We start from the raw sequence: 25,554 nt of genomic DNA on the forward strand, positions 1-25,554 counted from the left end.
TCTATGACTACTGCACGGTATTCCGCAGCCGTGGCGCTGGTGGGTTTCCTGGGTCAGACCCCGTTGCCAGCCAGCTTAACTCAGGGTGACGAATACTTCATCCTGAATCTGCATGTGGGAACTAGGTAACAGGTCGTTGGATGAAAGTCAATGAAACAGACTGGACGAAACCAAGTAACTATCTATCCTGTCGTCTAGGAGATGCGTGCCTATTAGGTCTTAGCTACTCCGTCATCATCAGTGGGCGTCAAGTCAGATAGGTCGGATAGATAACGGGAATACGGTCTCCTTAGGGCTTACGGCCAAGGCGAGAGAATATGCGGTTTGGCCAGGTTATTTTCAGTTTCCCATGGATATTGGTTGGCAAAGTGCTAGCCAGGCGTGATGTACCGGTACTCCAACTCGAAAAACGCCGGGTAAGATAATAACGATAAATTACCCGGAGAAACAATGAATTTTCTGATTGGCTAAACGGACGAGTCAGCATCTGCAAGTCGAGCTAGGCCAGGGCGACGGATGGGAAGTAGTCGATACCTCCTCCACTCAATGGCTGGCGAACTGGCGCCGTGCTGCACGGACAGGGATCCTCAGTCTGGGTGTTGGTCTGGAATCAGAACTGATGACTGCACCTCCACCGTCCAAGAGAATTCTCGTATCTTATTTTTCTTTCCTTTTTTTTCGGAGCAAGCAGCTAAGCTGTTAGGCAGGCCGGAAAGCTCAACTAGCAGGGCACTGTCTAGGCGGATCCGGTCAAAGGTGTGCCAGACCGTAGCTTCAGAGATCCAACAAGCCCTAGCACCTCACTATATTTCCTTGAGCTGAAGCCACAAAACGTTCAGCGTCAGGTACTCCCGTGCGCCCTCGTAGACATGCGTGGCGCTCTCAAGATAGCTACCTGCTCAGCAGCATCTGTGCCCGCCCGATGTGCATACCCTTGTGGCGGAAAAGGCGCCGTCGCAAGCTTCAGGTTGAGCGCACGCACGTGGTTTCATCCCAGCCTACATACTTACATACATCCTTATGAAGTGAGCATGTCTGTGTTATCGCTGAAACGACGGGTAGACGCAGGTCGGATGGATGTGAATTGTTAACCTAGGAATGTATGAGGATTATGTCAGCCTTCCTACACGTCACATTTGGGATGCTTTTTTACCTGGCACATATGTAAGTCTCATAATAATCTGATGAGACAAACATGGAGCGGGCCCGGGGTAAGAGTCGAAATGGGAGGGACGCGGATAAAGAAAGGAATTGACCGGAAGTACACATCACGTTCAACAGCATGCGGGCACTTACCGCCAATTGAACATTCGCTGAATCACTTAGGGTATTCACTGTGCCGCTCGCCATCGCGGTAAGCACCCAAAATAGAAGGGTCGCCGTCCTCAAGCCACTGGAGTTTCCTGTAGCATCATTCCTCATTTAGACCTGGCGAGATAGAAGTCTGGCCCTGTCTCTTTGTCCTTGATCATGACCATTGATATTACCAGGTAGAAATCCGCCGTGGCTTTCCGCAATCTTGCTGGATTGTGTATCATATCAGGCACGCCGGACGACAATCGACCGAACTCTAAGAGTGATCTATCAGGAATTGCTTGCCCCCATTCATTGTCAACCCGGCGCCACTTTGCCAGTGATCAACCTCCGACAGTCTACATATCCGTCAGTACTTGACTAGATGGTGCCCGGTTTCCGTGCCGGGAGTGAAGATACACGCATTCGTTCCAACAGCTCGCAATTGATCAGTCAGATTGGACTGCAAGCATCGGCAATGACTGCATATGCCTTTTGCGTCTAGTGCCGGAGAAGCGTCAGAAGGGAAGATAACCACGAAAGCCTCCAAAGCCTCAAACTCTAAGAGCGCCCAACACTACCTATTTCGGCACCAGAGGCGCATCCTTATGGAGCTGAGATATAGTCCTGTCAAAGCTTATCATCATCACATACATACAGGTTCGCAGCATACGGAGTTACATGCGTATGTATGGTATGATGTGTTGTCTGTTGGCTGGTCAACGATGCCACTCACCCACTCACTATTGCTCCTGGCGCCGATGTTGGGTCCGATGAAGCAAACTTTCTGTCCCTAAGTACTATCTGCACCGGTGGGAGCGTCCGAGGCAAGCATGCTGCATGAGAGCTGGGACGATAACCAAAAGCTGCAAAGTTTATCCAATTTCGAGAATCAAGAACAACAAGCAATATGTCGGCTTCAAGACAGCAGCCAGCTCCGACGGTTACATGCTTACCCCGCATTGGTGGAGGTCCTTCGTTCCGTGTGTATGCGGTTTGTCTCCCCGAATTCTGCAGATTTCATGTCGTGTCCGCCAGAATAGAGCAGTTATTGTTCTACAATTCAATGTTTGCATCAGAGTCCTCAGCCAAAGAAGACTGCAGCTTGACCGGCTACTGCCGTCAGAGCCGTGCAGTGGAATGTCAAATGCGCGCGCGAAGGGAGAGCTCTGCAATCCATTTGAGCCCGTCGCTGCACGTACCAGACAAGTTTGGGGAAAAGACCCGTTGAACTGGGTTCTGAGGTGCCCGCCAGAAAGAAATCGTTCGCCGTTGAGCAAGTCCGCTGATGACTAGGAAAAATATCCACAACTGGGTTGAAATTCCAAGGCATTTCCCCTTCCCGCCGCAAGCGCAAAACAGTTCAGAACCTCGGGATGATGATATATCTATGATGACGATATCTGACTCGCCGAAGTTGGCGAAGTGGGATATAGCATATTCCAAAATAGCATCTACAGTCCAAGCTTGCTGTCGACTACCTAATAAATAGCAACTAAGGCTAGAGGCTGCCAGGTGGTATCCAGATTCAATCGCAGCAGGGGTCAGGGCCTGAGGCCATCGAATTTTTAGCGGTGAACTGAGCGTTTCTCAGGTGGGCTCAGGCCCCAAGGTCCCTGGAGGATCCCTGCTGTAAATCAGCCAAAACAGGCCCGAGACAAAGGCACGCGAACGGGAGAGGTCCGCATGCCGCAATCCCTGAGCCGCAAAGAAAGGCACTTGAACAAAAAGGGTGGATCGTCTCTCGATTTAATTTTGGGTAGCTCGATTCATCTGATTTTTATTCCCACAAATACTGACGAGACTAAATAATACATAATACCGAACCAATCGACCGAGAGCGGAACCACGCAGCTCGGAGCTGGTCCGTACAGTAGAGAAAAGTCGGGTACCCACGCTTCACGAGAGCCGGATTTCTAGATCTCTCAGTTGGTTAGCTTTCTATCAGACGCAGATCTTACATCCTGACTCGCCTTCGCTGAACTGACACGCCCATCTGGCTGGCCCGAGCCTGGCGGAAGGGCCAGGCCTTTATGTTATCGTGCTGCTGCCCACGGTACAACGGCGACAGCGACAACGACGTCAAAGAAGCATCATGTGCCACTCCCGCCGCCAACATGTAGGTGCCCGATCGTAGACCTCCCCGGCCTCGGCACCATCGTGGGAACTACCGAGGCACTGTTCTAATGTTTTCCTACCTAAAATTTCCCTCAATCCACACACTATCTAACCTAGGTAACTATTTCTTAGTGAACCAAACCAGGTTGATCGAGTCGCCGGATGACCTTTCGGCCAGATATGGCACCAGATTCAAGAAAACATCGCCATGAACTGAGTCGTGGTGTGGGGGGTAACGCAAATGTTTCTCGTCCCGCTGTTGGGCTGGAAGCGTTCGGGCAACCAACCCTGCAGCGATCGAGAACGCTTTCGCCTTGTTCCTACATAAACGCCAAGCCCACATAATATACCGTGTTCGAGGTTTGAAGGATCTGCTGGTGGAGATAACGTACTATGTATAAACCACGTTCACAGGCGATGTGGGGGCTTGCTGCAGCTGCTGCACAGCTTTTCATTGGGATATACGTGAACTACACGGTGGATCCTCCCTCCGCTTGCCAATAATCTAGCCGACATGTAAATCAAGGTACGATCAAAGTAGGTTGACAGACAGGCCTGAGGACTTGGGTGTATCAGGGCAGTCAAGGGTTCGTGCAGCTGAAAAACCAGTCTTGTCAGAAAACTTGGTCACGTATTCGCCGGTGCCAAGACAGAGCGACAACTGTGAATATATAAAAACCCCATAGATCCTTATCACTAAACGACTATGGGGGAAACGCTTACAGCTGAGCTGTGGGCAGCTGCATACACGAGACCAGTAAAACCCGGCTGATTGTTATTGTCGACGGCGCCGGGGAGCCACAGGGTTGATATCAGCTGCCTGTGCGTGTAATCCAGCTCTGCTTGTTCAGAAATGTTCGTTCATCGTATGGCCAGTGGCAAGTACGTGACTGGCCGTTGCCCACAGCAGCCACGGGGGGCTTTGAAGCCACGTTTCGTTACGATCCATGCAAGCCCATGCATGTAGGAAGAGATGATAGTCGGAAATCAGCATATTGGGTGGCGTTGAAGTCAAGCAGAAGATAAGGTGAATAGCACATGTCATGTGGTATGCAAGCTGTAGTCCGGATGGTGGCAGACGTCGGAGATATGCAGCTTACTGAAATGAGGGTGCCTCATGATTAATGTAAGACACTGGACGTCATTCACATAGGAAATTGCTAGGAAACTTGGGTAGAGCAGCTGCACACAGAGTGGCAGGATAACAACTTGAATGTATTGAATTCGTTATTATAGTAATTTTGCGACCAACACGTAAACCGTCATTTGTACACCCAATAAACCCAATCAGCTCGAGGGGAGACCTCGCAGTTCATCATCGTAGCAAAAATCCCAGATTACTGATTTCTCCTTCTCTAGCCACTGTGACCAAACCGTAGGAGGAAACCCTCCCAATCTATAATAATAAAACCCGTGTATGACTCCGGATCCTGAAACATCAAGCCAACATATAACAAAAGCTCATTTCATTCAAATTACAACTCGTTCACCCCCTCGTCGCCGTCGCACTGCTGCAGCATGGTGACCTTGCTAATCTGCATGGCCGGGTCGGTCCAGGTGGGGTACCACTCGTCCTTGGCGGACCAGAAGTCCTTCTTGGCGTTGGGCGAGGCGTCGAGCCAGGGCTTGCCGGACTGGCCGTCCTCGAACCAGCCGTTGGTGCCGCCGACGGCCACGTTCAGGATGAGGTAGAACTTCTGGTCGAAGGGGGTGTTGAGCCGGCCCGTCTGGGACCAGGGGTCGGCCATGCGTGTGCCGTTGGCGTCGACGTTGGGGAAATTGCCCCGCTCGAACAGGGACTGGTCGAAGTTGGTGTAGAGCACCTGCAGCAGGCGCGAGTTGATGTACGTGAACAGGTACTTCTGCGACCACTCGAGCCCGAACGTGTTGAAGCCGGCCGAGTAGGTCGTGTGCAGCGCCGGCCGCTTCACGTTGGTCCGGAACCACGCGTCGTTGGCCGGGTCCGGCCCCCAATGCAGCGCCGACGAGGCGATGTTGTTGCCGCCCTGCGCGTACGTGTAGTTGTTGCCGCGCGCCTCCATGATGTCGATCTCCCCCGACGCGGGCCAGGGCCCGTACGTGTCCTTGACCGGCATCATCCAGATGGCGGGCCAGAGCCAGTCACCCTGGGGCAGCTTCGCCGTCACCTCGACGCGGCCGTACTTGATGGTGGCGGGGCCGTTCTTGGTCACGAGGCGGGCCGACTTGGTGGGGGGCACGATGGTCGAGTTGCCGTTGGTCGTGTTGGTCACGGCCACGCAGTCGAGCAGGGACTTGGATGTGCAGGTGCCGTCCCGGGTCAGGTTGATGACCGAGTTCTGCTCGATCAGGTTGGCGTTCTGGAGGGTGGGCTTGATGTAGAGGATTCCGTCTTGCACGTAGACGTTCTCCGGGTCATCTGTAGCCTGTTCGAACTCGCCGTTGCTGATATCAAACGTAAGTTAGGTTACGGTTGTCATATATAACGACAGAGAAACAGGTGTCAAACTTACCCAAAGCCGCCGACCTGGACCTCAGGAGTCCAGATGTCCTTGTTGAACCCATTGTGGAAGTCGTCCTCGTACACGACGCAGTACTTGTGGTGCACAACACTGCGCAGCCCATCCCAGACGAGGAAGCCAGAGACGCCGAGGCCGACCAAGATACCAATGATGGGCAGGATGGTGACCCACTTCTCCTTGGGGTCCTTCTTCTCGAGCCAGGGCTTCTCGACCTCGCCCTTCTTGACGCGGCGCGAGTGGAAGTACCGCTGGTTGCGCTCCTCCATGCCGCGGCCGAGCGCGCTCGAGCTGCCGAAGCTCGACGCCGGCCGCGAGGCCTCGGGCGAGACGAAGGGGTTGTGGTGGCTGGGCGCCCGGCTGCTCGCCTGCTGCGCGCGCGAGTCCGCCCTCGACTCGTCGCCGAACGGGTTCTTGTCGGTGTTGGGCGTGCCGGGGCGCAGGGGGTGTGGTTCGCCGTCGTCACGGCGAGGGGCCGCCCGCGATGGGGCGGCCGCCGTAGAAGCTTTGGTAGCTGTCTTGGTGCTCCATGATGGGGAAGGTGTTATATTCCCCAGGGGGTAACGATACCGTATCAAGATTCCCCTAAAGGTATGCAATTAGGGATTAGGAGACAAGATATGTGGTAGTATGTATGATGAGTGAGTATGATGTTGTTGGGAGAGGAACGAAAGTGAGCGACGACAAGACCAAGTGCATCAACGGTAGGCTAGCAATGCAGGTATGTGTCTGTTGAGAGAGAGGTTTTGACGTGACCAAAGCCTCGCAGTCCCGTCCACGCAGTATAAGAAACGACTGTGAATGATAATGTCCAACAACAACAACTTCTAAGCCGATAAAGAGACGGGCAGCATGGGCGATAGAAGAGCAATACATAGAGTGTAGGAACCGGGGTGGAGCTACATGGCGAACCCCCAGGTCCAACAGGGGTGTGAGCCATCCTGGACCGACCTGGGCCCCCCTGTCCTGAATCGCATCAGTTCCCACTTGTGTGTATCGACTGCTCGTACAGAGTACTTGGACAGCCACCACGGACCACACGAGAGCGTGGCTTGCAGATACGTGCCTTGGGCCTACCAAAGGCCTAGGGGGGTTTACAGTGCAGGCCAGGCCAGACCGGGAAGTATCCGAATGCCATAGCAGATCTCTACGTAACGTTATGCTATGTACTAGTTCCTAGCTCCCTCCCCTAGGGGGCACGTGTCTGCCGTCTCGACAAAGACGTCCTATGAATGCATCCAAAGGCGAGCTGATACGCTGAGCTGTTGTAAGTATGTGTAAGTCTGTACGGAGCAAGTACCCACATATTCTACGGGCTTCGGCCACGGCGAAAAAAAAAAAAAGGAATGCCCCGAAACCAACATTACTCTGCAAGCGATTCTCGTGGGCTGGATTCCAAACCAGAAACAAAAAAACACGAATCAGCTTCTGCCCTAGCCGGCAGAGCCTTCACGATGAGGACGAGGAAGAAGTAGGTAGTGTCTGTGTATTTGCCGGATTTGACGTCAAGGTTCTCAGGAAGTGGGCACAACCTCGTGCTAAAACATCCCCTAAAAAAAGAAGAAAGAGACCTGGCCGGCTCTCTACCTTATCGAGCGCGCACACACGGGCGCTGGGCGGAAGGCGCTCCGCAAGCACCACCCACTATCCTGCCTAGGCTGGTAGCGCGTAGTCTAACTATAGCTCAGCGAATTCAAAGAGAGAGGACGGCACGAAAGGAAAAGAAGCAAGAAAAAGTCGCGAGCTGTGTTTTCGTTTACGACTGACTGGTATGATGTTCTTCTCGAAGGCCCGAGCTGCTAAGAGCATGTACTGTAGTAGTAGACAAATCTAGCCAGCCCACGGACAACAAACAGAATGAAGGTGGAAATGAGCGGCTCGCCATGACATGATGTAGAGAGCAAGGCGATCAATAACCTAGCTGACGGTGGTACTCAATGGATGCCCGAAGTGTGCGCGTGTCGGCGCAGCTGAAGCTCGGCTGTCTTCGACATCAGAAAAGACCAAATCCAGAGAAGGACATGCAGACATACTTACAGTAGTGACAACCAATATTGAATCGTGCAGGAGAAGTATCTTACCAACGCATGTGCGCTGGCGGGGTACCTAGGATGTCATACTAGGTTGGGTACATGCGTCAACCAGCACCTGACGATTCTAGGTTGAACAGTTGAAGGGACATCGATCAAATCGATCAAATCTATCATCTGGATCAGAGACATGTCGTTCATCTAGCAATTGGCGTCCATCTGACCATGCTTGATCCTTTGTTTCCACTCTATCTGTAACGGTTGACTCACTCACCCACCCTCAACCAATATGCCATGCAGTGGCTGGTGGCTGGCTGCTGGCACTATCTGCATGTCCATATTTGCTTATTATGTATACCAATTCACTGCTGCTGACCTTGCTTGGATACGAGAATTTCCTTTGAACTGATAACAGCAGCGAATCGCCGACATACCCGAGGCGCCAACGCTACGTGCCTCACTACTACAGGTACACAGGGCAAGCGGGCAATCAGAGCCAAGAGGGGAAAAAAGCAGTGGTCGCATAATGGTTGACAACGGCGCTTCCCTGTTCCTGCAGTAGATTCTCTAGCTAACCTTGGGTCAGAACCTAAAAAGGAAAGAAAACTTTTTAGAGGAAGATGCGATGTATGTAGAGGAACAATGTACTGCTATGAAGGTTGCGAGGTTCAGGTTCAGGTAGACTCTTAGCGAGCTCATAGTCGCCTGCCTATCAAGGCTAGACTCTGAGCTTAGTGGTGATGGAGAGGGCGGGCTCGGCTCTCTCTCCCGCTAAAAAGCACCGACGCTTTTTCTCAGCGAAACCCAATTCTCAGCGCGTGCAACTACACACATGTAGTTCGCTTGGCGCGTTAATTTCCACAATGGCCTCAGGTGGTGGTGATAGTGTAGTGTCAGTCCGAGGAGGCAAGGGGGGCCGGCGACTCGCCTGCGCCTGTTACCGGCCAGCGCTAACGACAAGATGGCTCCCAGCTCGTTCTTACCATTACCGTAAAGGTCCCCCCCTTTTTCGCGTGGGTATCGTACACGTATCGTTAGTTCGACTGGCAATTCTCTGCGGCAGTCAAACCCTCTCCACCACTAGCAGACGGAAAGCGGCATCTGTGACGGGTCCTTTAGGCGGCTAGTCCATACCCAAAGTGGGCAAAAGTCAAAGGCCGGCCGGTTCCCCTAAGCTAAGCACCGGCGCCGGCTTGGACGGGCTCCCCCCGTCCAGGTCGCGCAAAAACAAGACATGACTCCGACTAGTGTTCATTCAACACTTCCATATATGGTGATAGGCCCGGCTCTCTTAGTTGTTGCTGGAATAGTCCTTATGAAATCGAGTCGACGGAACTTTTCATCGAGATCGAGGCTAAACTGTGTTTTCCAGATCTGACCGACCCGGCTGGAGGGTTGCAATGACTTTCCCCTTATCGGCGCTATATAAGCAGCGAACACGCCATACCTGCTGACTCGAGAAGAGTTGAGCCGGCCTCTTTCGGCTGCCTCCCGAGATTTTGTTTATGCCCGCACTGGACTGTTGTCTACTGACTGGAAGGGTGCATGCGAAAGACCTGTGTTCAGGAGAAACCGCTGGATACGTCATTGCAAGGTCCAATACGGTGCTGTCCATCTTTCCGAAGGAACTACTGACTGCCACGCTACGGATATGAGCGACCCGAACCTGACATTCTAGAATATCCCTTTGTTGATTGCCTGGGGGTATATCCCGCAGATCCCCCAGGTCGGCGAACCGTGCGACCGGGACCGGGTCAATAACTCGAATACCCCATACGATCGTCGCCGATTGAAATGGCATCCTTGTTTGCTCTACTGCATGTAATTCCGACCGTACGCTGGGTGGAGGCCTGTATGGATGTAGTAGAACGTGCCATTGTCCCGTACGATGCGCCTACCCAAATGCGACGATGATTACTCCTCTTCACCTGGCCTTGGCAAGAGCAAGTCCCTAATAAGGTAGTATTTAGCTTGGTATTCTCCGAGCGTCAGGGCGAGATGTGCCGATCGATCAGCATGCATGCTGTTGTAGTCGTATGCGTATGAACAACACACCAAGGCTGTCTGGCTGTTATCCTCTCTATGTTTAATGGTAACTCGAACCGGCCTATGTAAGACTACTACATATACATGGAGGGCCTATATGTCGTAGATGTATGTATGGTATATCGGTGAGTAAGGTCAATATATCGCGGTGTCCTCTCTTCGCCAGTCAAATTATACGCTGCATTGCTGCATGCAATAAAAGCAATCCTCGTAGCTATATCGTGGCAGACCAATCATCACTCCGGTGGCGGATTCGTCCGCCAATGATTCTAAAATTATCTATCCACGTGAAGCAAACATTGCGGAAGTTTTTCCTTCTTTTCTTTTTTGTGTTCCACGTCAACCACGCAGTATGCATATGCAGAAGGCGGTCTAGTGTAACTGGTTTGTGAGTGTGTGTGAGCGGGTGAGTGTGTGCAGTTGTGTCCCAGAAGCACGGGAAAGCCAATCATCCCACTTTCTGCACGATGCACCTCTTCTTCTCATCGTATATGCAGCAGGACCTGGAGAGAGTGTCGGTGGCGAACGAATAAACTTCTTCCTTGCTGTAGCGAGGGTGGGCTGACCGGCCCGATCGACTGGGCATGTCACATCGAAAGGGAGGCTGGGAGGAAGCTTCAAAACCAATATCAGATATCATATATACGGTATATATGTACGTCGATAAGTAGGTTAGACAACATCGGAGGCAGTGGTTACCTTGATGCAGATGGAAGCGCTGGAAGAGGCATCGCGTAGGCTAAAGACCGGAGCAACGATAGTGTGGTGATACGTTGCGAGGAGCAGCTGACAGTATGTTGTACTTGCCGCTTATGCTGTGCAGCATAGCAATGCCCAGCGCATTCCGATTGGCACCCAGCATTTGGACTATTGATGAATACGGACACTTGAGCTGGGATTCCTTATACCTACCGATGTTATGGAAGAGAAGCGGTTAACGGGTTGGCTCCCACGATCGGGCGGCTAGCAACCGCGAAAATGCAAAATGCGGGCGGGGTTTGGGGTTGACGGTTTTCGAATGGGCTTTTTGTCGTGCATTTCCCACCTCCCCATTCCGGGCAAGACCTACATGCAGGCCTTATCGGCCGGCGAGGCGGCACGCTGGGCATGTATTTTCTTATTCTTCTTTCTTTCCGCTCTTTTGCCCCCTCAGGCTCAACTATCCAATCGTCCATACAATTCGTTCCGTAGTGTGTCTGCCTTCAACCAACACCCGGTGGGGTTTTCGGAGGTCTCGTATCTGCACATAGGGTCCCCTCCCACAGCGAGTAAATGTCCTCCCATGATCTCCCACTGACCGACCAGGCAGTGAGTGTTGTGTTATTCCCCCGATGAGATGAGACAAAGAGAAGGTGGTAGCAGCAGGACTGGATACTCCGGCGGTGGCGTGCTGTGGGTAGGACTCAAGCAGTGCTGCTGTTGTTGGTGATTTTGGGGAAGGATCAATTGGCCTCCCTCCAAACCGACCTCGCCTTGCAGGTATGGAGAACCCCCCCCCCCCACCAATGTCACCCTCATCAGCGCCCTCGAAAAGGCGAGTCGGTCCCGGGTGCTCCTCTACAGTCCCCCCGAGCATGGCAACAGCTTGCCATCCCAGGAGATTGGCACTGGAAGGCTTATCATCGGGGGGCGCATGCGATATGACAGAAACGGCCGTAACAAGGAGCTTTCAGTGCACCGAGCAAGTGCCCAACACGATACTCGAGTAACACTTCATCTATATTCCAATCTATCACAAATGCATCATACGGTAACCATGTTCCAGATCAAAAAAGAACCCCTCTCGAGCTGAACTTCTTCGCCGCCGTCTTTGGATCTATTGTCTTAAGTGGTTTCTCTCGGTTGTATGCTAGCTGACAGCGACGACGGCGACCTTGGAATGGTTCTTGCAAAGTACATCATAAACCCTAGTCAAAACAACTCTCCCAAATATTGTGACCATGTTGGCGCGCCACTTTGGCTATTGATACCAGGCGAGTCTAGATGAATGCGTCTAGTCGTGCGTTTATTGCAACTGCAGTGTGGTGGAAAAATGATACCCCAGCACCCAAAACGGCAACGACCCTGTCACAAAATGTAGTGATGAAATGGTCTAGGCTGTGCCGTACGACCCATTTGTGTATGTATGCGACCACGATCCTTCAGTAGGTATGGAGCTAGGTACCATTTATAACCATGGCATAACCTCATCAGGATGCGCCACAGCCTTCTCATTTGCCGTAGACGCCCAGGTTCAACGATCATTATTTTGACGGTGACCTTGTCGCTCGTTTTCTTTAAATAACGGTTTATTTGAAAGTGTTGATTGCGATCTACGTGGTAGGAATCTGATCAATCAATCGACCAGTCGCAGCACACGCGAAGCGGGTGTTGGTTGGTCTTTGAGCACCTGAGTGAAGTGCTCCTTCGTGCGTGTAGCTGTTCCCGCTTCCAGGGTGTATACAAGGTGGTCGGCACGCACGACGAGCTCGGCGACAGGGTTTACATCTCAGGTCAGGGAAAAGGAGGACAGGTAATGGACTACACCAATCCGGAACTGAGCAAGACCGACCAATACTGTATTTCAAACACTCGACTAGAAAAGGAAACTTTGGGATTTTAAGGGGCTGAAACCAATGCCAGCTCTGAACATGGGCGTGATAGGGGCGGCAGCATCGATGCGGAGACTCTTCGGCGTCGTCTCCCTGCTGATGTGCTCCATCTTCTCGACAGGAGCAGCGGGTCAAGCAGGGAAGACGCCGGGATTGGGCGAAGTACTGGCGGGCGAGAAGAACCTGACTACATTCTACGACCTCATCCGAGTAAGTCCAGCACTCGGTGGCAGCATGCACTTATTGAGGGAGCGTGGGTGAAACTGACATACGTTTACCCCAGAAATTCCCAGAGCTACTGCTACAGCTCCCCAACTTGAGCGGCGTCACGGTGAGTAAAAAAGGAGCCACAGCCCCTTATATCTCCTCTATCTATTAAAAAGGGGAAAGCAAAGAGTTTCCTAACAAAAGCCCCAACCAGATCGTCGCGCCCACCAACGAGGCCTTCGAGCGCATCCCCTGACGTCCCTGAACAGCGTCTGGAACGCCGACGACGCCTCCGTCGCGGTGCCCATCCTGCAGTACCACATCGTCCTGGGCCAGTTCGCGGCCGACGCGATGCAGCCGGGCGCGCCCGTGTTCTCGCCCACGCTGCTGACGGCGCCGCGCTGGACGAACCTGTCCGACGCCAACGGCGGCGGGCAGCTGGTGCGCGCCGACAAGCAGCCCGACGGCTTCGTGGCCCTGACCTCGGGGTCCGGCAGCCGGTCGAGCCTGGTGCCCTTCTCGGGCGCCGACGGCCGGCGCGACCTCCGCTTCACCGGCGGCATCGTCCAGGCCGTCGACAACCTGCTGATCCCGCCCACGCCGCTCAACGAGACGCTGACGGCCTACTCGGATCTGTCTTTCCTGGGGGCTCTGTACGCCGCCGGGCTCTACGACGAGTTCGCGCAGTGCGGCGTTAGTGGCAATTGCACCCTCTTCGCCCCCTCGGTGCGCGCCTTCCGCGCCGTCAACAGCTCCTTGTCGGGCCTGAGCCGCGACGACCTGACGAAGGTGCTGCGGTACCACATGGTCCCCGGCCAGGTCCTGACGTCGAGCCTGCTGCTCAACGGCACGATGCTCCCTTCGTCGTCATCGGGAGAAGGTCAACAACAACAGGAACAGCTGCAAGTCCGCCGCGCCGGCAACTACCTCTACCTCAACTCAGCCCAAGTCGTGCAGCAAGACATCCTCTTCGCCAACGGCGTCGTGCACCTGCTCGACAACGTCCTGAACCCGACCCCGGACCCGTTGGCCGCCCCGACGCAGACGCCCAACCCGACCATGGGGACGCAAGCGCCGGTGTTCAGTACAGACAGCGCCGACGCCGCGGTCGCGACCGTCACGGAGGCGAGTGTCATAGATGCGCTGCCGCAGCCCTTCACGAGCGCGCTGCCCTGCACCGTGAGCTGCCCGGAGCCGACGACGACGGACGCTGCCGCTGATGAGGCGGGAGGAGCGGCGGCGAGCCGGACCCGCTCGTCGTCCGCGCGGCCGACTAGCACGAGCAAGGCGCAGGCTGCCGCGAGGGCGCGATGTACTGGTCTTGCGCAGCCTGCAGCTGCAGCTGTTGCTGCCTTGGCGTTGGGTGTGGGTGGGTACTGGGGCGGCATGTAGAAGCCTCGGGCTCTGGCGGACAAGAAAGGAATCATGATATGGTGAAGAGAAGGAGGAGGAGGAGGAGGAGAGGCTTCACATGTGTAGTAAGATGACGCCGGTAGATGTTTGGGTTGGGCTTATTCCGCACCTTTTGGTGAGCTGGGCCAAGTAAAGGGGCACGGGGGCGCGGTTCCTGAGGCTACAGAAACAGCAGGTGGGTGTTCTTCAACTGAAAGCCGGCCTGGTTTCTATTCTGGTATTGAAGACGGCAGATTACGCTAGCCTACTACTGGTGAGACGGGTAATAATAGTAGTCGGGCCTCAAGAACGGGTCTTCATCGAAGGGGGCGTGTGTGATCTGAAACGAGGCTTAGGAAATCTCACTCAACGGCCGAGTAATCAGTACCAGGCACTAGGCACCAGGCACCAGGCATCAACTAACCAACTACAGGTACATAGCCCAATAGGAGAAGTCATTCAATCGATCGATGGCACGCGACAGTAGATAGTAGTTGGTATGCGGTCATGGTTTGTGAGCATCGTCCTAATGATCAATCAGACGGTAGCTCGTTGTTGGGCCAGAGGAGCATTGCGCCTTGTGCAGATCCGCCCGCGTGGAAGAGGGAGCACGTGTCGGTGCCAGCCGGGGTACTTGGAAACACATGAAACAGTCGATTCTTCGTAATCAAAAGGCCAAAAGCCCAATTTTTAGTTTCTACCTGTCTTACATAATGATAAAGAGGGGAGTGTTGCAATCCTTTGCCCTCATACCGAGGCCTGTCATCCGCGCGGAGAAACGTGGCGGCCAAGGATACCGAACGACTCGCGTAATGATCCGCCCCCAGATATTCCAAGCAAAGTAAGTGGACAAGGTGCCATGTGGCTCTAATCTAGTCTGTAGAATACGAAAGAAAAAGAGAAAGGGGTTGGTTTCCGACGTTCCGGTCGCAAATACCGACCAGGCAGCTATTCGTCCATGAAGCAGAATCCTTCCCTATGTGCCGAGCCAGTGATACCCAAGATGAAAACCAAGAAAACCAAATAAGGGGGTTCAGAAATTAGTGGATGGTAAGGAAATGTTCCAACCGTGTGCAAAGAAGGACTGAACCGAAGGAAGATGAACGTATGCAACAGCGGCCTGGTTCATTGGATATGGAAACACGAGCCGCTTCTCTCGTAAGAAGAACTCGCCACCAACACCAGGCTTCAATATCCAAACATCATGTTCTTCCTCTCCAGGATCCTGGGACCTCTGCACATTTCGCAGTCGCAACCGGAAGAACGCTGCTCTCCACCAGCATGCACCCGCCGCAATGTACCAGAGGCTCCAGGCGACAACTAATCTTCTGGAGGTATAACGCGATGGCTTCGGCCAGGCTTAGCATATATGAGGCACTCTTCTCCGGGGAATGGTTCCGATGCCAGCCCTACATAATGTTGCAAGGGTGAAGCTCCGGTCATCACCCATTGTTGACATCGATCAGAACCCGAGACAGTGGACCTGGGACAATGCAGGTATGGTAGTATTGCATCCACGTGGTAGTGAGGCTGATGCCTGCCAGAGCATCCAACTGTTGGAACGGGTTGGTTGTTGCCAGGTCCTTCTCCGAACATGGTCATGGCCGTACGTGACTCAATTGCCTTTGAGGAGGTAATGACAGGGGAGGCTAGATTTGGCAAGCTGCTAATCTGTATGATGTGCGCTTGCTTACGGCTAGGACTATGTTCCCAGTCTTCTTGGCCTAGTAGGCAGGGACGTCGAGGCCAGCGACTGGTGTCACTGAATGAGTAGGCGCAGTCCCAACCGTCTCTACCGGCGCATGCGGCACAGACGGGGAATAGTGGAGCTTGCAAGCCAGCAATGCAGAGCCAACAGCGGATGCCCAGAAACCGGTTGCAGCTAGAATGAGGAGCCGAAAGAGTTCACCTGGGCTGCTGCCGTGGGTGGATGAATTCTCCTGGGGCCCAGTCTCACTATGATCAGAAGCTGTGATTGCAGCCCGGAGCTTCCCGCTGTTCAAGACGGATATCGCTGCAGGGCGAGCGAGAGTGGAACCTCGACCTCTTCGGCGGGGACTTGGGGGAGGCGTTGGCTCCGGTGGACGCGGAGGACCCAGGGGGCCTGGTCGAGGTTGCGGACCTGGAGTTGGCGGCCGAGGAGGATGCGGGAACTGTCTGTATGGCAACTTCCTACCGGAAGCGAATGGTTGCAGGATGTATTTCTGGGCGTCGATCCCAGGTGGGATAGTGTTCTCGATGCTGCTCTTTGGGTGTTCGCAAGCCTTTGTTGTATTAAGCTTCGTACTTGGCGTAGTGGCATGGTATGCCGTATGGCAAGCTTGGGAATGCTTTGGGAAAGGGAATAAAAGAAGCATACTGGTCGGCTCTCTAGCGGTATCTATCGACAATAAGTAGGTACGTAGTAGTATGGGTGTGTTGCAAGTGACGAGACAAGTGGATAACTGCCAACCGTCGAAAAAGTATGAGGATGATTGCTAGCATGGACATCAGAATGATAGAACCTACCGAGAGAGCTCATACTTCACTTTATACAACTCGACATGCGTCTTCTAGTCAAGCAGAGGTTGGTGACAAGTTGAGTCAATATGGCTCTGCTCTTCCTCCGCCCCCATGATGAAAGATGAAGCTGTTTTCTGAAGTGAAGGATGTTCCTCCGAGGAATCCTTACAGCGGGCCAGTCAGTCTATACACCTCGGCCCCTATTGCGTGTCTCCTTTGTCAGGGACGCGGAGATGGTAGGTACAGAAGCGAACAGCCTATGCCAGTGAGTGAGCCAGTCACTAATGCCATTGCATCGGCATCAGTCCGCCTTGTCATATTCGTGGAAACGGCATATTTGACAGTCTGAGCCACGGCTCGAGGAGATTTGATCATGATAGACGTTGGCAGACTATTGAACGAAGCATTTGAGTTCACCGAAGGTAAGTTTGCAAAGCCATCAGACACACCCGATGACTGACTGCTGCAGAGGTATGGCACAGCACGGAGCAAACGGAGGATATTTTCGCTCAGCCCTGCCGTTCCAAGCGTACGGATCGAGTTGGTCGAGGAATATACTGAGCCTAGGCAGAGAGATTCTGAGAGTGGGAAGGGAACTGTACGCCAGATGTTCTCTCATGTGTTTGGGGTTGTGGAACCAAGGCTGGTCTCTCCTGGACATGAGCCAGAGTAGACATCAGCTGCAGTAGACATGTCGAAATCATCGACGATGGCGATGCAAGGGAGTAAACATTGGTGTATGGGGTTGCGAAGCAGTGCATCGATGAGTCGCACACGGTTGGCATGAACAAACATGCTAAGGTAAGGATGTAGGATGTATGGTTGGTCAGATAGGCAGTCAGCTCTATCATCTCGGTAAATGAGTCAATAGGTGCGGCTTGTGTAACTGTAACTTAACGGTAATGTCACTCAGTGTCCACAAGATATCAATTCGGAAATGGAAGCTATTTTGGTGATGAAGGTCGATCAGCGAGAAGGCGATGTCGGATTTGGGCATTCTTTCAGCCCCCTGTTGTCCTGTTTGAGTTGGTAGGATTGGGGTTACCTGGAGCCAGGCCTGGACTTACAGTGAGTGGGGGGGGGGGTAAGTAAGACCCCCAGCGTCTGGTGAAAGAGCCAATTAGACAGCACCACCACTGCTCATTTCAGAAGCTTCGCGATTCCTACTTCTCAGGCCAGTAAGTGATGACATTGGGAATCTTCAATTGTGGTTCATGATGACCTGACTTGGCTGAATTGAATGTACAGGCACTTGGAGATAGGTCTGGTCTGGTAAGTGCCACCTGATGGAGGTATGGTTTGACTGATTCAATTGGGAAGGCAGCCGCGCCTCCTGCTGTAAGCAGGCGTACCTGCATATCATCTTCTACTCGACTGAACTCGGATCAGACCACTAACATTTGGTTTAAAAATCAAAACGCTACTGCCTTCCACAATTTAGGCACTCTTTTTGTCACCCAAGATCTCAAAATAACCCCCCCGCGACCAACTCGGGTCAATATTGCTTTGTGTGTTCGCGGCAATGCCTCCATACCTCCTAAGCCACTGCCGCGGCATTGGATTCAGCCCTATGGGGTCCCCTTTTGGGACATTACATCATCCTCAGATATACAACCCCCAACTTTGGCTTCCAACGAGACACCTGCCCGCTTCCCGCTCTCGTTCTGATGACACATCCCCGCTTCGTTTCATATGATCAGGCGATTGGGCTAGGCTCCGACTTCGTCCGTCCGGCACCGAACACCATTGCGGAAATAGACGAGCTTGCGACGTTGAGCTGACCGTGTGACTTCTTTGGCAATGATGAAGCGAAATCGCCGGGCCTGGCCTGTAATCCGGTCCCTCGGTGTCATGGTCTCGGTGTTAGGACCTCGGTGTTGCGACTGTTTGGGCTGTATCGACACACGCTTCGGCGCCGACTGTCGACCTATTAAGATCTACATTCTGATCTCGCCAACCACCAGTAGCTGGCGAGTATGTTATACAACACAGGGAGCGACCTGGTGCAGCTTGGCCGATACACGACCATATATCCACGGGACGCATTCGATAATCGCTTTTGTGATTGAGATGGCGACCGTCCGCTCCCAACCCATCAATGAATGCATGTACCCAAAGCCAATTATTGCGCCTGCCCGTATAACGTTACATGCCCCTCTCAAGAACCCGACATTCTTGTGGAGCTGAGTTGGTGACCTTTTTCACATATACACATATTATACACATTCTTTTGTCGACAAGCGACTGGAGCATTCAGCCCTACTGTAGCGACTTGGGCGGGGTGATGGGCGAGTGCAGTGTCGGCGACTGCGTGAGCTCCACCTCATATGTGTAGTCGGCACGGATGCCGCGTAGGCTCTCCTTGTCCGACGAGGAGTCGCGCAGGCGCCGCCAGTCGCCGTCGCCCTGCGCGTGGACTGTCGCGACGGTGTGGCCGAGGTCGGTCGGGTTGCGAAAGGTGCCCTTCTTGCTGCGGCCGACGCCGGCCCCCGTGCCGCCGAACGTCACGAGCCCCACGGGCTTGTGCGCGTTGTCGCTGTAGCCGTTGGAGGCCCCCTCTTGCGACGACGGCTTCTTGACCTTGGCCATGATCAGCCGCCGCAGCGATGGCAGCGAGCCGGCGACTAGACCGATGGCCGACTCGACGTTGGACCAGAGCACGATGTTTCCTACATGGTCTAGTTAAGGGGTAGCACATGTCAGTCCAATGCGTGTGAATAGACCGAGGACCGAAAATAGGTGGGCAGGCACTTACATGGAAGGTTGTCGAGCGGCGTTTCGGTAGTACTCGATAAAAGGGGTTCTGATCATGGTCGAAATCGAAGCACTAGATCACAACAAGCTGGTCAGTTCTGTGCCTCCTGCGTTGGATGCCGCAACGATGCCAAGGAGTGACAGAAACTTACAATGAACCGAACGAAAGCAGGACCGCGACGGAAATCTTGGCCCTGAAGGCCATTTGCGTCCGCCAGAGGATGACACCCGGCAGGACCGCGCAGGCCATGTCGGTGGCGATGGAGACGGCCGTCGACGTGTACGACAGGCCGATCATGGCATCCATCGACGCACACCTCGCCTTGCCCTGCGCCACCAGCGCCGTGTTCCAGTTGGCCTCGACGGGCGAACACAGCAGCAGGACGCCGATGAAGGTCGTGAGGAAGTTGCCGACGATGATGGCCAGGAGGAGGAGGATGCACACCCGGTACGTCTTATTCGTGCTCGCTATTCGCCACAGCGTCATGCAAATCGAGGCCTTGATCAGCATCAGACCGCAGACGTAGATCAACATCCAGATCATCAGGTACTTGGTGGCCTCTATCATCATGGTCGTGTTGAGTTTGGCGTTCACGGTCCCGAGGCCGTGCATCGAGCCGATGCTGCCGAGTACGACGTCCACGATGTAGAGGATCTATATTTCAAGGGTTCTGGTTAGATCGTATTGCTGCGGCGTGTGCCAGTCCAGCCGGCACGCCCGGAGTTGGAAAACTTACCAGTCCTCCCAACATAAATCCATCATCCAGACCAAACGTCTTATCACCGGAACGCATAAAGCACCTCAGGCCCACGACGACGATGGAAACGAAGCCGCAGATGACTGAAGTGACGACCGTGGCCAGTCCCGTGCCGTCCAGATGTTCGACCCAGAGGCGGTTCGGATCGACGGTCGACGACATGGCGTGAGATGGCGGCGATATCTCTCCCTCCTCGATCGCTTTGCTGTTTATTTCGAGTTTCCCCCCTGGCCGTAAAACCAAAATCGTACCTGACTGGATGTTTGTGTAGATGAATCAACGGAGTTGATCCCGATCCCCACTGAACTCAACACTCGCTGATGCTAGTTCATGGCATATGGATTGTGTGCTGAGCGAGGGCCACGCATATAGACACTTGTAACAACAGCGGGTGGAACGCTATTCAAATGAAGGGTATGTAAATAGAAGGAAGAAAGAAAATCTATGTAATAGTAAGTGGTGATATTGAAGGGAAGAGAAGACTAGTAGGTACAGTCCGTCTGGGAGGCATAACCTAGTCCGCTAGTCCCCAGGGAAACCCCAGTTACCACTCTTTCATACTCCTACATAATACCTACATACACGAGCGATGAATATGTAGATTATCCAGGCAGGCGTCTCCGGAACAGCGGAGCATGGGCAGAGTGTACGTAGTAGCACTACGAACTAAACTATTCCGAACCATCAGGTCGGTTCCAATGGTTCGTCCAAGGAACAAGGAAGTGCTGATCGGCTCGCTTGTTTCGACTGGGTATGCTGGGCCCGTGGTACATATGTATGTATTTGCCCTTTCTCCTCAGCTGCCAAGGTCAGCCAGGTGCCAGGTCAGGTCAGGTTCCTAGATTGATGTCCAATCAATGCAACATCACGAAGGGCCCTCTGGCAGGGCTTTGGCAGACGAGGCGATGCTACCTACATACATTACAAGGTACCATCGAGGCCGGATCCCGGGACGCGGCCCGTCAGCAAATCAGGTAGGACAGGATGGGGTCTACCTATGGGGCTTCTTTTTTTCCTTGCCGCTCTCTTCTCACGATCGTCAGCCCAAATACCAGGTCAGGACAGCAAGGGGGGCCTTTGGGGTATTTGCTGGAAACGAACTTGGGACATCTTTATTTTCCCGCGCAGACATGCTCCTGCTGCTGCTATCGCTGCTGCCGCTGCTCATGTGTCGATTTGTGTCTGACGTGAGAGAGAGGCGAGGAGGCCGCGGCACCGCGGCCGCGGCTTGCCCTGCCCTGCCAGGCTCCAGATCTGGGAAAGCACAGTTCACACTGACTTGGTGCGCCGCCCCTTCCCATTATGATTACTGTAAATGTCAGGATCATCCTAGATTAGATGGCAAAGAAACCACACGATTATGCCTTGCCCACACACACACACAGAAAGTTATCGGGTAGGTAGGTTAATGTCACACAAAAGGTGATGCGCCGCAACGTGCCGCAATGCAGACAACTGCCGAACCAAAGATCTAGATCGAAACTCTTCTATGCCACATGACTAGGTAGCTATGCATAGGCGAGTCATCACATCATATTATCCAATGGTCATAAGAGAAAAGAGAACTCTACCCGCCACACACGTGGCGGGTTACGTACATTACCACTTCAGAACAGGACGTTTATGTTTTTCTTTCCTTGCAGCATACATCAACGTAAGTAGGACTGGTAAATATCGCAAAAATGCTACCCTTATTTCCCAACTCCCTCTCCCTGCGCAGATTGAACCCATGTGCCTGTGGAGCTGTTGCAGGCAAAGATCGCAGGCAGGCGTCAGTTATGAAAGAGAGAGTCCCAGCAACCAGCTGGACTACTACTGCTGCAAGGAACGAGCTATTAACTTAGCTAGCTCACCCTTTCTTTCTTTTTTCCCCTTCTTCGGCCAAGTAAAGGACAGCTCCTGGAGATCACTTTCTTTCCTTGTATTTCGCATTTTCCCGTTCTTCCAATAGAATGCGTGCAGGCCAATTCCCACCGACTGGTCTGTGACCGTCTACCATGTTCACCACTCACGTTCGTGTGTCTGGAAGATCATGCCGTGTCCCGTGTTTACGCACGCCGAACCCACTCGAGCGAACCATGAGAGGTCTGGCTGGACAGAATTGACTTCTTCGTTTGGGAACTCCCCGGGGAAAGGGGGGGGGCTTTTCTTGGGCTGGCTGGATCTAAAAAGTAAGTCCCTTGTCTCCACGTGGAGCCCATTATCAAGAAACCGACCACCCGAATCTGGCAGCTGGTGAAAAAAAGAGGTGTAGCGGCGGCCGCCACATTTCACTAGTTCCAGCCCTGCCGCCTGCTCCCTGGTGTTGAAGGGGAAAAAAAGAAGAAGAAAAAGAAAAAACACGGCCCATTGGCTTCAAGTTCAGTCGAACGATCGCTTACATAGAATAACTTTAGAACTATAGCTGCAGTGATAATACGAGTGTTATGGAGAATGTACTCGACATATGTCAGAGAGAAAAATCCATTCGTGCTGCCACCCAGCTACCAGCAGGCGCGCACAAACAAAACCGGGCAAATTAACAGCCATCTAAATCGTCTCTAGAACATTCGATCTGGTATCCGTCTAGCCGTTCGATTATAGCGTCGTAGTAGTTAGTAATGACAGTAAGAGAAGGGAAGGAAAAGGTGGAAACTACTTAAGGCTCGAAATTGACCGCACATCATCTTCCAGTAGTCTCAACGTCTGAGATGAATGGATGGCAAGGTAGGGCAGATTATCGGACGGCACAGCAGGCTATGTACAGAAAAACCAGATGATTTCTGCTTGGCTGTCTTTGCATATCCTTTCTGTCCCGGGACTAGGGCACGCGACGGCATGCCGGAAAAGGGAATTGCCTCGAACCCAATTCCATCTGATGTCTTGCATTGACGAACTGAGTCATGCATGTCGCATTCTGGCCCTGTCGTTTAAGTCATAGAACTGTATCTATGATCCTCGCGGAGGCACCCGCCTATTCCCAAGCTTCTGGGAATTCCCCAAGGCAGAGGGTCGAGATCGGGGAGAGGCGTAAGACTTGATTCGACGGCCGTGCTCTCGATCTCTCTCCTCTCTTGCCGTGTCTTCATGGGAGAGGCATCGGGAATAGTTGAAACCCTGATCCCAGGCCGGCGACCATCCTCAATCTAATTAGCGGTGGAGAATTCTGGCTGGCTCACTAACGAAGCTCCACCACGCGGTCAATCCGGCGTGAGAGGGGAGCGGGCCTGCACCAGTAAACCCCCAAAGAGGGTTGATGCCTATCTCGCCTATGCACGCGGAATTGCACTTGATGGCTGGCTGGTGCTGGCTTGGATGCTGACAGCACCCATTCCCTCGTTCACGTTGTGGCTTTGCTGTCTAGGTGTGGTGGTGTCCATCGGCCATTTGCCATGTGTTGGCTGTCCCCCATCGAGCAGAGTAGTACCACTTGTACTCGCGTCCCCGCTACCGTCGCCAGAACCGTGTGATATGGAGGGGACCGTTTGACCGTTTGAACTCTGGTAGGCCTGTCCCTGACCGCTACTAGCCCTACTGGGGAAACCCTCGCTCCGTGGGCAACAGAAAGACAACTTGACAGGCTGGCAGCCACCATGGCTGTTTTCAATATAAAAGACAGATCGCAAGGAGCGGAGATAATGCGCACTTCCTCACGACTCGACTGGCTGGTAGGGGGGGTTGAAGGGCGGGGTTTGATGGAGAGAGAGAGAGAGAGAGAGAGGGCGAATTCCGCTATTGAGAAGAAGATAAAGGGGAAAGATAAAAAAGCAATATGTATCTGATGCCATGCACCATTAGTCGAGCGAAAAGAAACGATACTACCTTCATACTTTTTCCTTTTGCCGATCATTTGACAATACTAGCCAAATCTCGTCCAGCGTCGTTTCAAAGAAAAAAAAGACCCTCACTCCTCGTACCCGAAAGTGCCAACACGAAAACGAACGTCAACATGGCTTCCTCCGCAGTTAACATGGCCAATGGCCGGGTGCACGAGGGAAAGCTGGCCCTGATCACCGGTTCCGCCCGAAGTCAGTAGACATCGTTCCATTATCGTATAATCTGTTTGAGAAGAGAAGGCCTGGACATACTGATGTGATGATGCGTTATCTGAAACAACAGGCATCGGAGCCTCCATCGCCCGCAAGCTGGCCGCCCAGGGCGCCAACGCCTGCATCATCTACCTGACCCCCTCGTCCGACGAGCCGGCCCAGAAGCTCGCCGCCGAGCTGGCCAAGGACCACGGCGTCAAGGCCGTGCCGTGCCGCGCCGACATCACGACAAAAGAGGGGTGCGCGACCATCCTCAAGACCTGCGAGACCTCCTTCCCCGCCAACAAGAGCGCCGCCACCAGCGCGCTGCAGGTCGACATCCTCGTCCACAGCGCCGCCGTCTTCCACGCCATGCCGCTCGAGGCCGTCACGCCCGAGGACTTCGACAAGGTCTACCGCACCAACGTGCTGGGCCCGATCCTGCTGACGCAGGCCGTCCAACCGCACCTGCCCCACGACCGGTCGGGACGGATCGTGCTGCTGTCGAGCGTCGGCAGCAAGGTCGGGCTCGCCTACCTGACGCTGTACGGCGGCACCAAGGGCGCCGTCGAGTCCATGACGCGCACGTGGGCCCGCGAGCTGGCGGAGCGCTGCACCGTCAACAGCGTGAGCGTCGGCAGCACCAACACGGACATGTTCGCGCTCGCGAGCGAGGAGGCCAAGCAGGCCATCGCGCTCTTCTACCCGCTCACCCCGCTGTCGGGCGTGCGCGAGTGGGACTCGCCCGCGATGCAGGAGATGGGCAAGAAGTACGGCGGCCGCGTCGCCTACCCCGAGGAGATCGCCGCCATCGTCGCCAACATCTGCAGCCCTGACGCCGCCTACCAGACCGGCTGCCTCGTCAGCGCTAACGGTGGCCAATGGATGAGCGGTTAAAAAAGAGAGAGAATTAGGGAAGAAATAGGGAAGAGGTGTAGAAGAGAAAGTCAAATGGCGATTATAATGCAAGTTAATAAGCCAAATGAACAAACCCACGTCATACCCTTTTCCGGACGAGTGGCGTCGTTACAATAAGGTCCTCTGATTACTTAATGTGCTTGCTCGTATCTTTAGATTCCCGACATTCCACGGCTGCTGCCGTGCCTCTGTTGTTATATTGGTTCTATCCCTTGCTTTGCTGTGCCTCGTGCGACTCAATCGGGTGGGATGGGGTGCGCGAAGGAAGCTGACCCATGTGGGCAAGTTTGCTTGCAGTGATCAATCACGCAACGCCATTCGACCTACCGGTACTTGAAGGAGTGACTGCAGAACGACTCCAGAAACACGACGTTGCGGAACTGGAAAGTGACATGTGAGTTCGTTACGGGTGAGGCGCATCAGGAAGGGGGGAAGCAAAC

At 53.6% G+C, this 25,554-nt stretch overlaps 5 protein-coding genes across 5 annotated transcripts; 2 read left to right on the forward strand and 3 right to left on the reverse strand.

The window, feature by feature from the left end:
- Positions 1-4,886: 4,886 nt before the first annotated feature.
- Positions 4,887-6,849, reverse strand: PG994_008053 (glycoside hydrolase family 16 protein; the record flags this gene model as incomplete). The annotated part of the gene is made up of 3 exons (XM_066859462.1): positions 4,887-5,835; positions 5,904-6,414; positions 6,822-6,849. The coding sequence occupies 3 exons, from the start codon at positions 6,847-6,849 to the stop codon at positions 4,887-4,889; spliced, it is 1,488 nt and encodes a 495-aa protein (XP_066714949.1).
- Positions 6,850-12,642: 5,793 nt separating this feature from the next.
- On the forward strand, positions 12,643-14,175 carry PG994_008054 (uncharacterized protein; the record flags this gene model as incomplete). Its single annotated transcript, XM_066859463.1, has 3 exons — positions 12,643-12,786; positions 12,860-12,907; positions 12,988-14,175. The coding sequence occupies 3 exons, from the start codon at positions 12,643-12,645 to the stop codon at positions 14,173-14,175; spliced, it is 1,380 nt and encodes a 459-aa protein (XP_066714950.1).
- Positions 14,176-15,899: 1,724 nt separating this feature from the next.
- On the reverse strand, positions 15,900-16,532 carry PG994_008055 (uncharacterized protein; the record flags this gene model as incomplete). The annotated part of the gene is made up of 1 exon (XM_066859464.1): positions 15,900-16,532. The coding sequence occupies one exon, from the start codon at positions 16,530-16,532 to the stop codon at positions 15,900-15,902; it is 633 nt and encodes a 210-aa protein (XP_066714951.1).
- A 2,404-nt stretch (positions 16,533-18,936) lies between these two features.
- Positions 18,937-20,351, reverse strand: PG994_008056 (uncharacterized protein; the record flags this gene model as incomplete). The annotated part of the gene is made up of 4 exons (XM_066859465.1): positions 18,937-19,355; positions 19,433-19,464; positions 19,584-20,086; positions 20,169-20,351. 4 exons carry the CDS (start codon positions 20,349-20,351, stop codon positions 18,937-18,939), a joined length of 1,137 nt encoding a protein of 378 aa, XP_066714952.1.
- Positions 20,352-24,117: 3,766 nt separating this feature from the next.
- Positions 24,118-25,093, forward strand: PG994_008057 (uncharacterized protein; the record flags this gene model as incomplete). Its single annotated transcript, XM_066859466.1, has 2 exons — positions 24,118-24,196; positions 24,288-25,093. The coding sequence occupies 2 exons, from the start codon at positions 24,118-24,120 to the stop codon at positions 25,091-25,093; spliced, it is 885 nt and encodes a 294-aa protein (XP_066714953.1).
- Between the last annotated feature and the right edge of the window lie 461 nt (positions 25,094-25,554).

This window comes from Apiospora phragmitis, assembly GCF_038363925.1.
Source record: "Apiospora phragmitis strain CBS 135458 chromosome Unknown utg000007l:2111988.0-4706623.0:1.0-2598199.0, whole genome shotgun sequence".
Classification (NCBI taxonomy): Eukaryota; Fungi; Ascomycota; class Sordariomycetes; order Amphisphaeriales; family Apiosporaceae; genus Apiospora; species Apiospora phragmitis.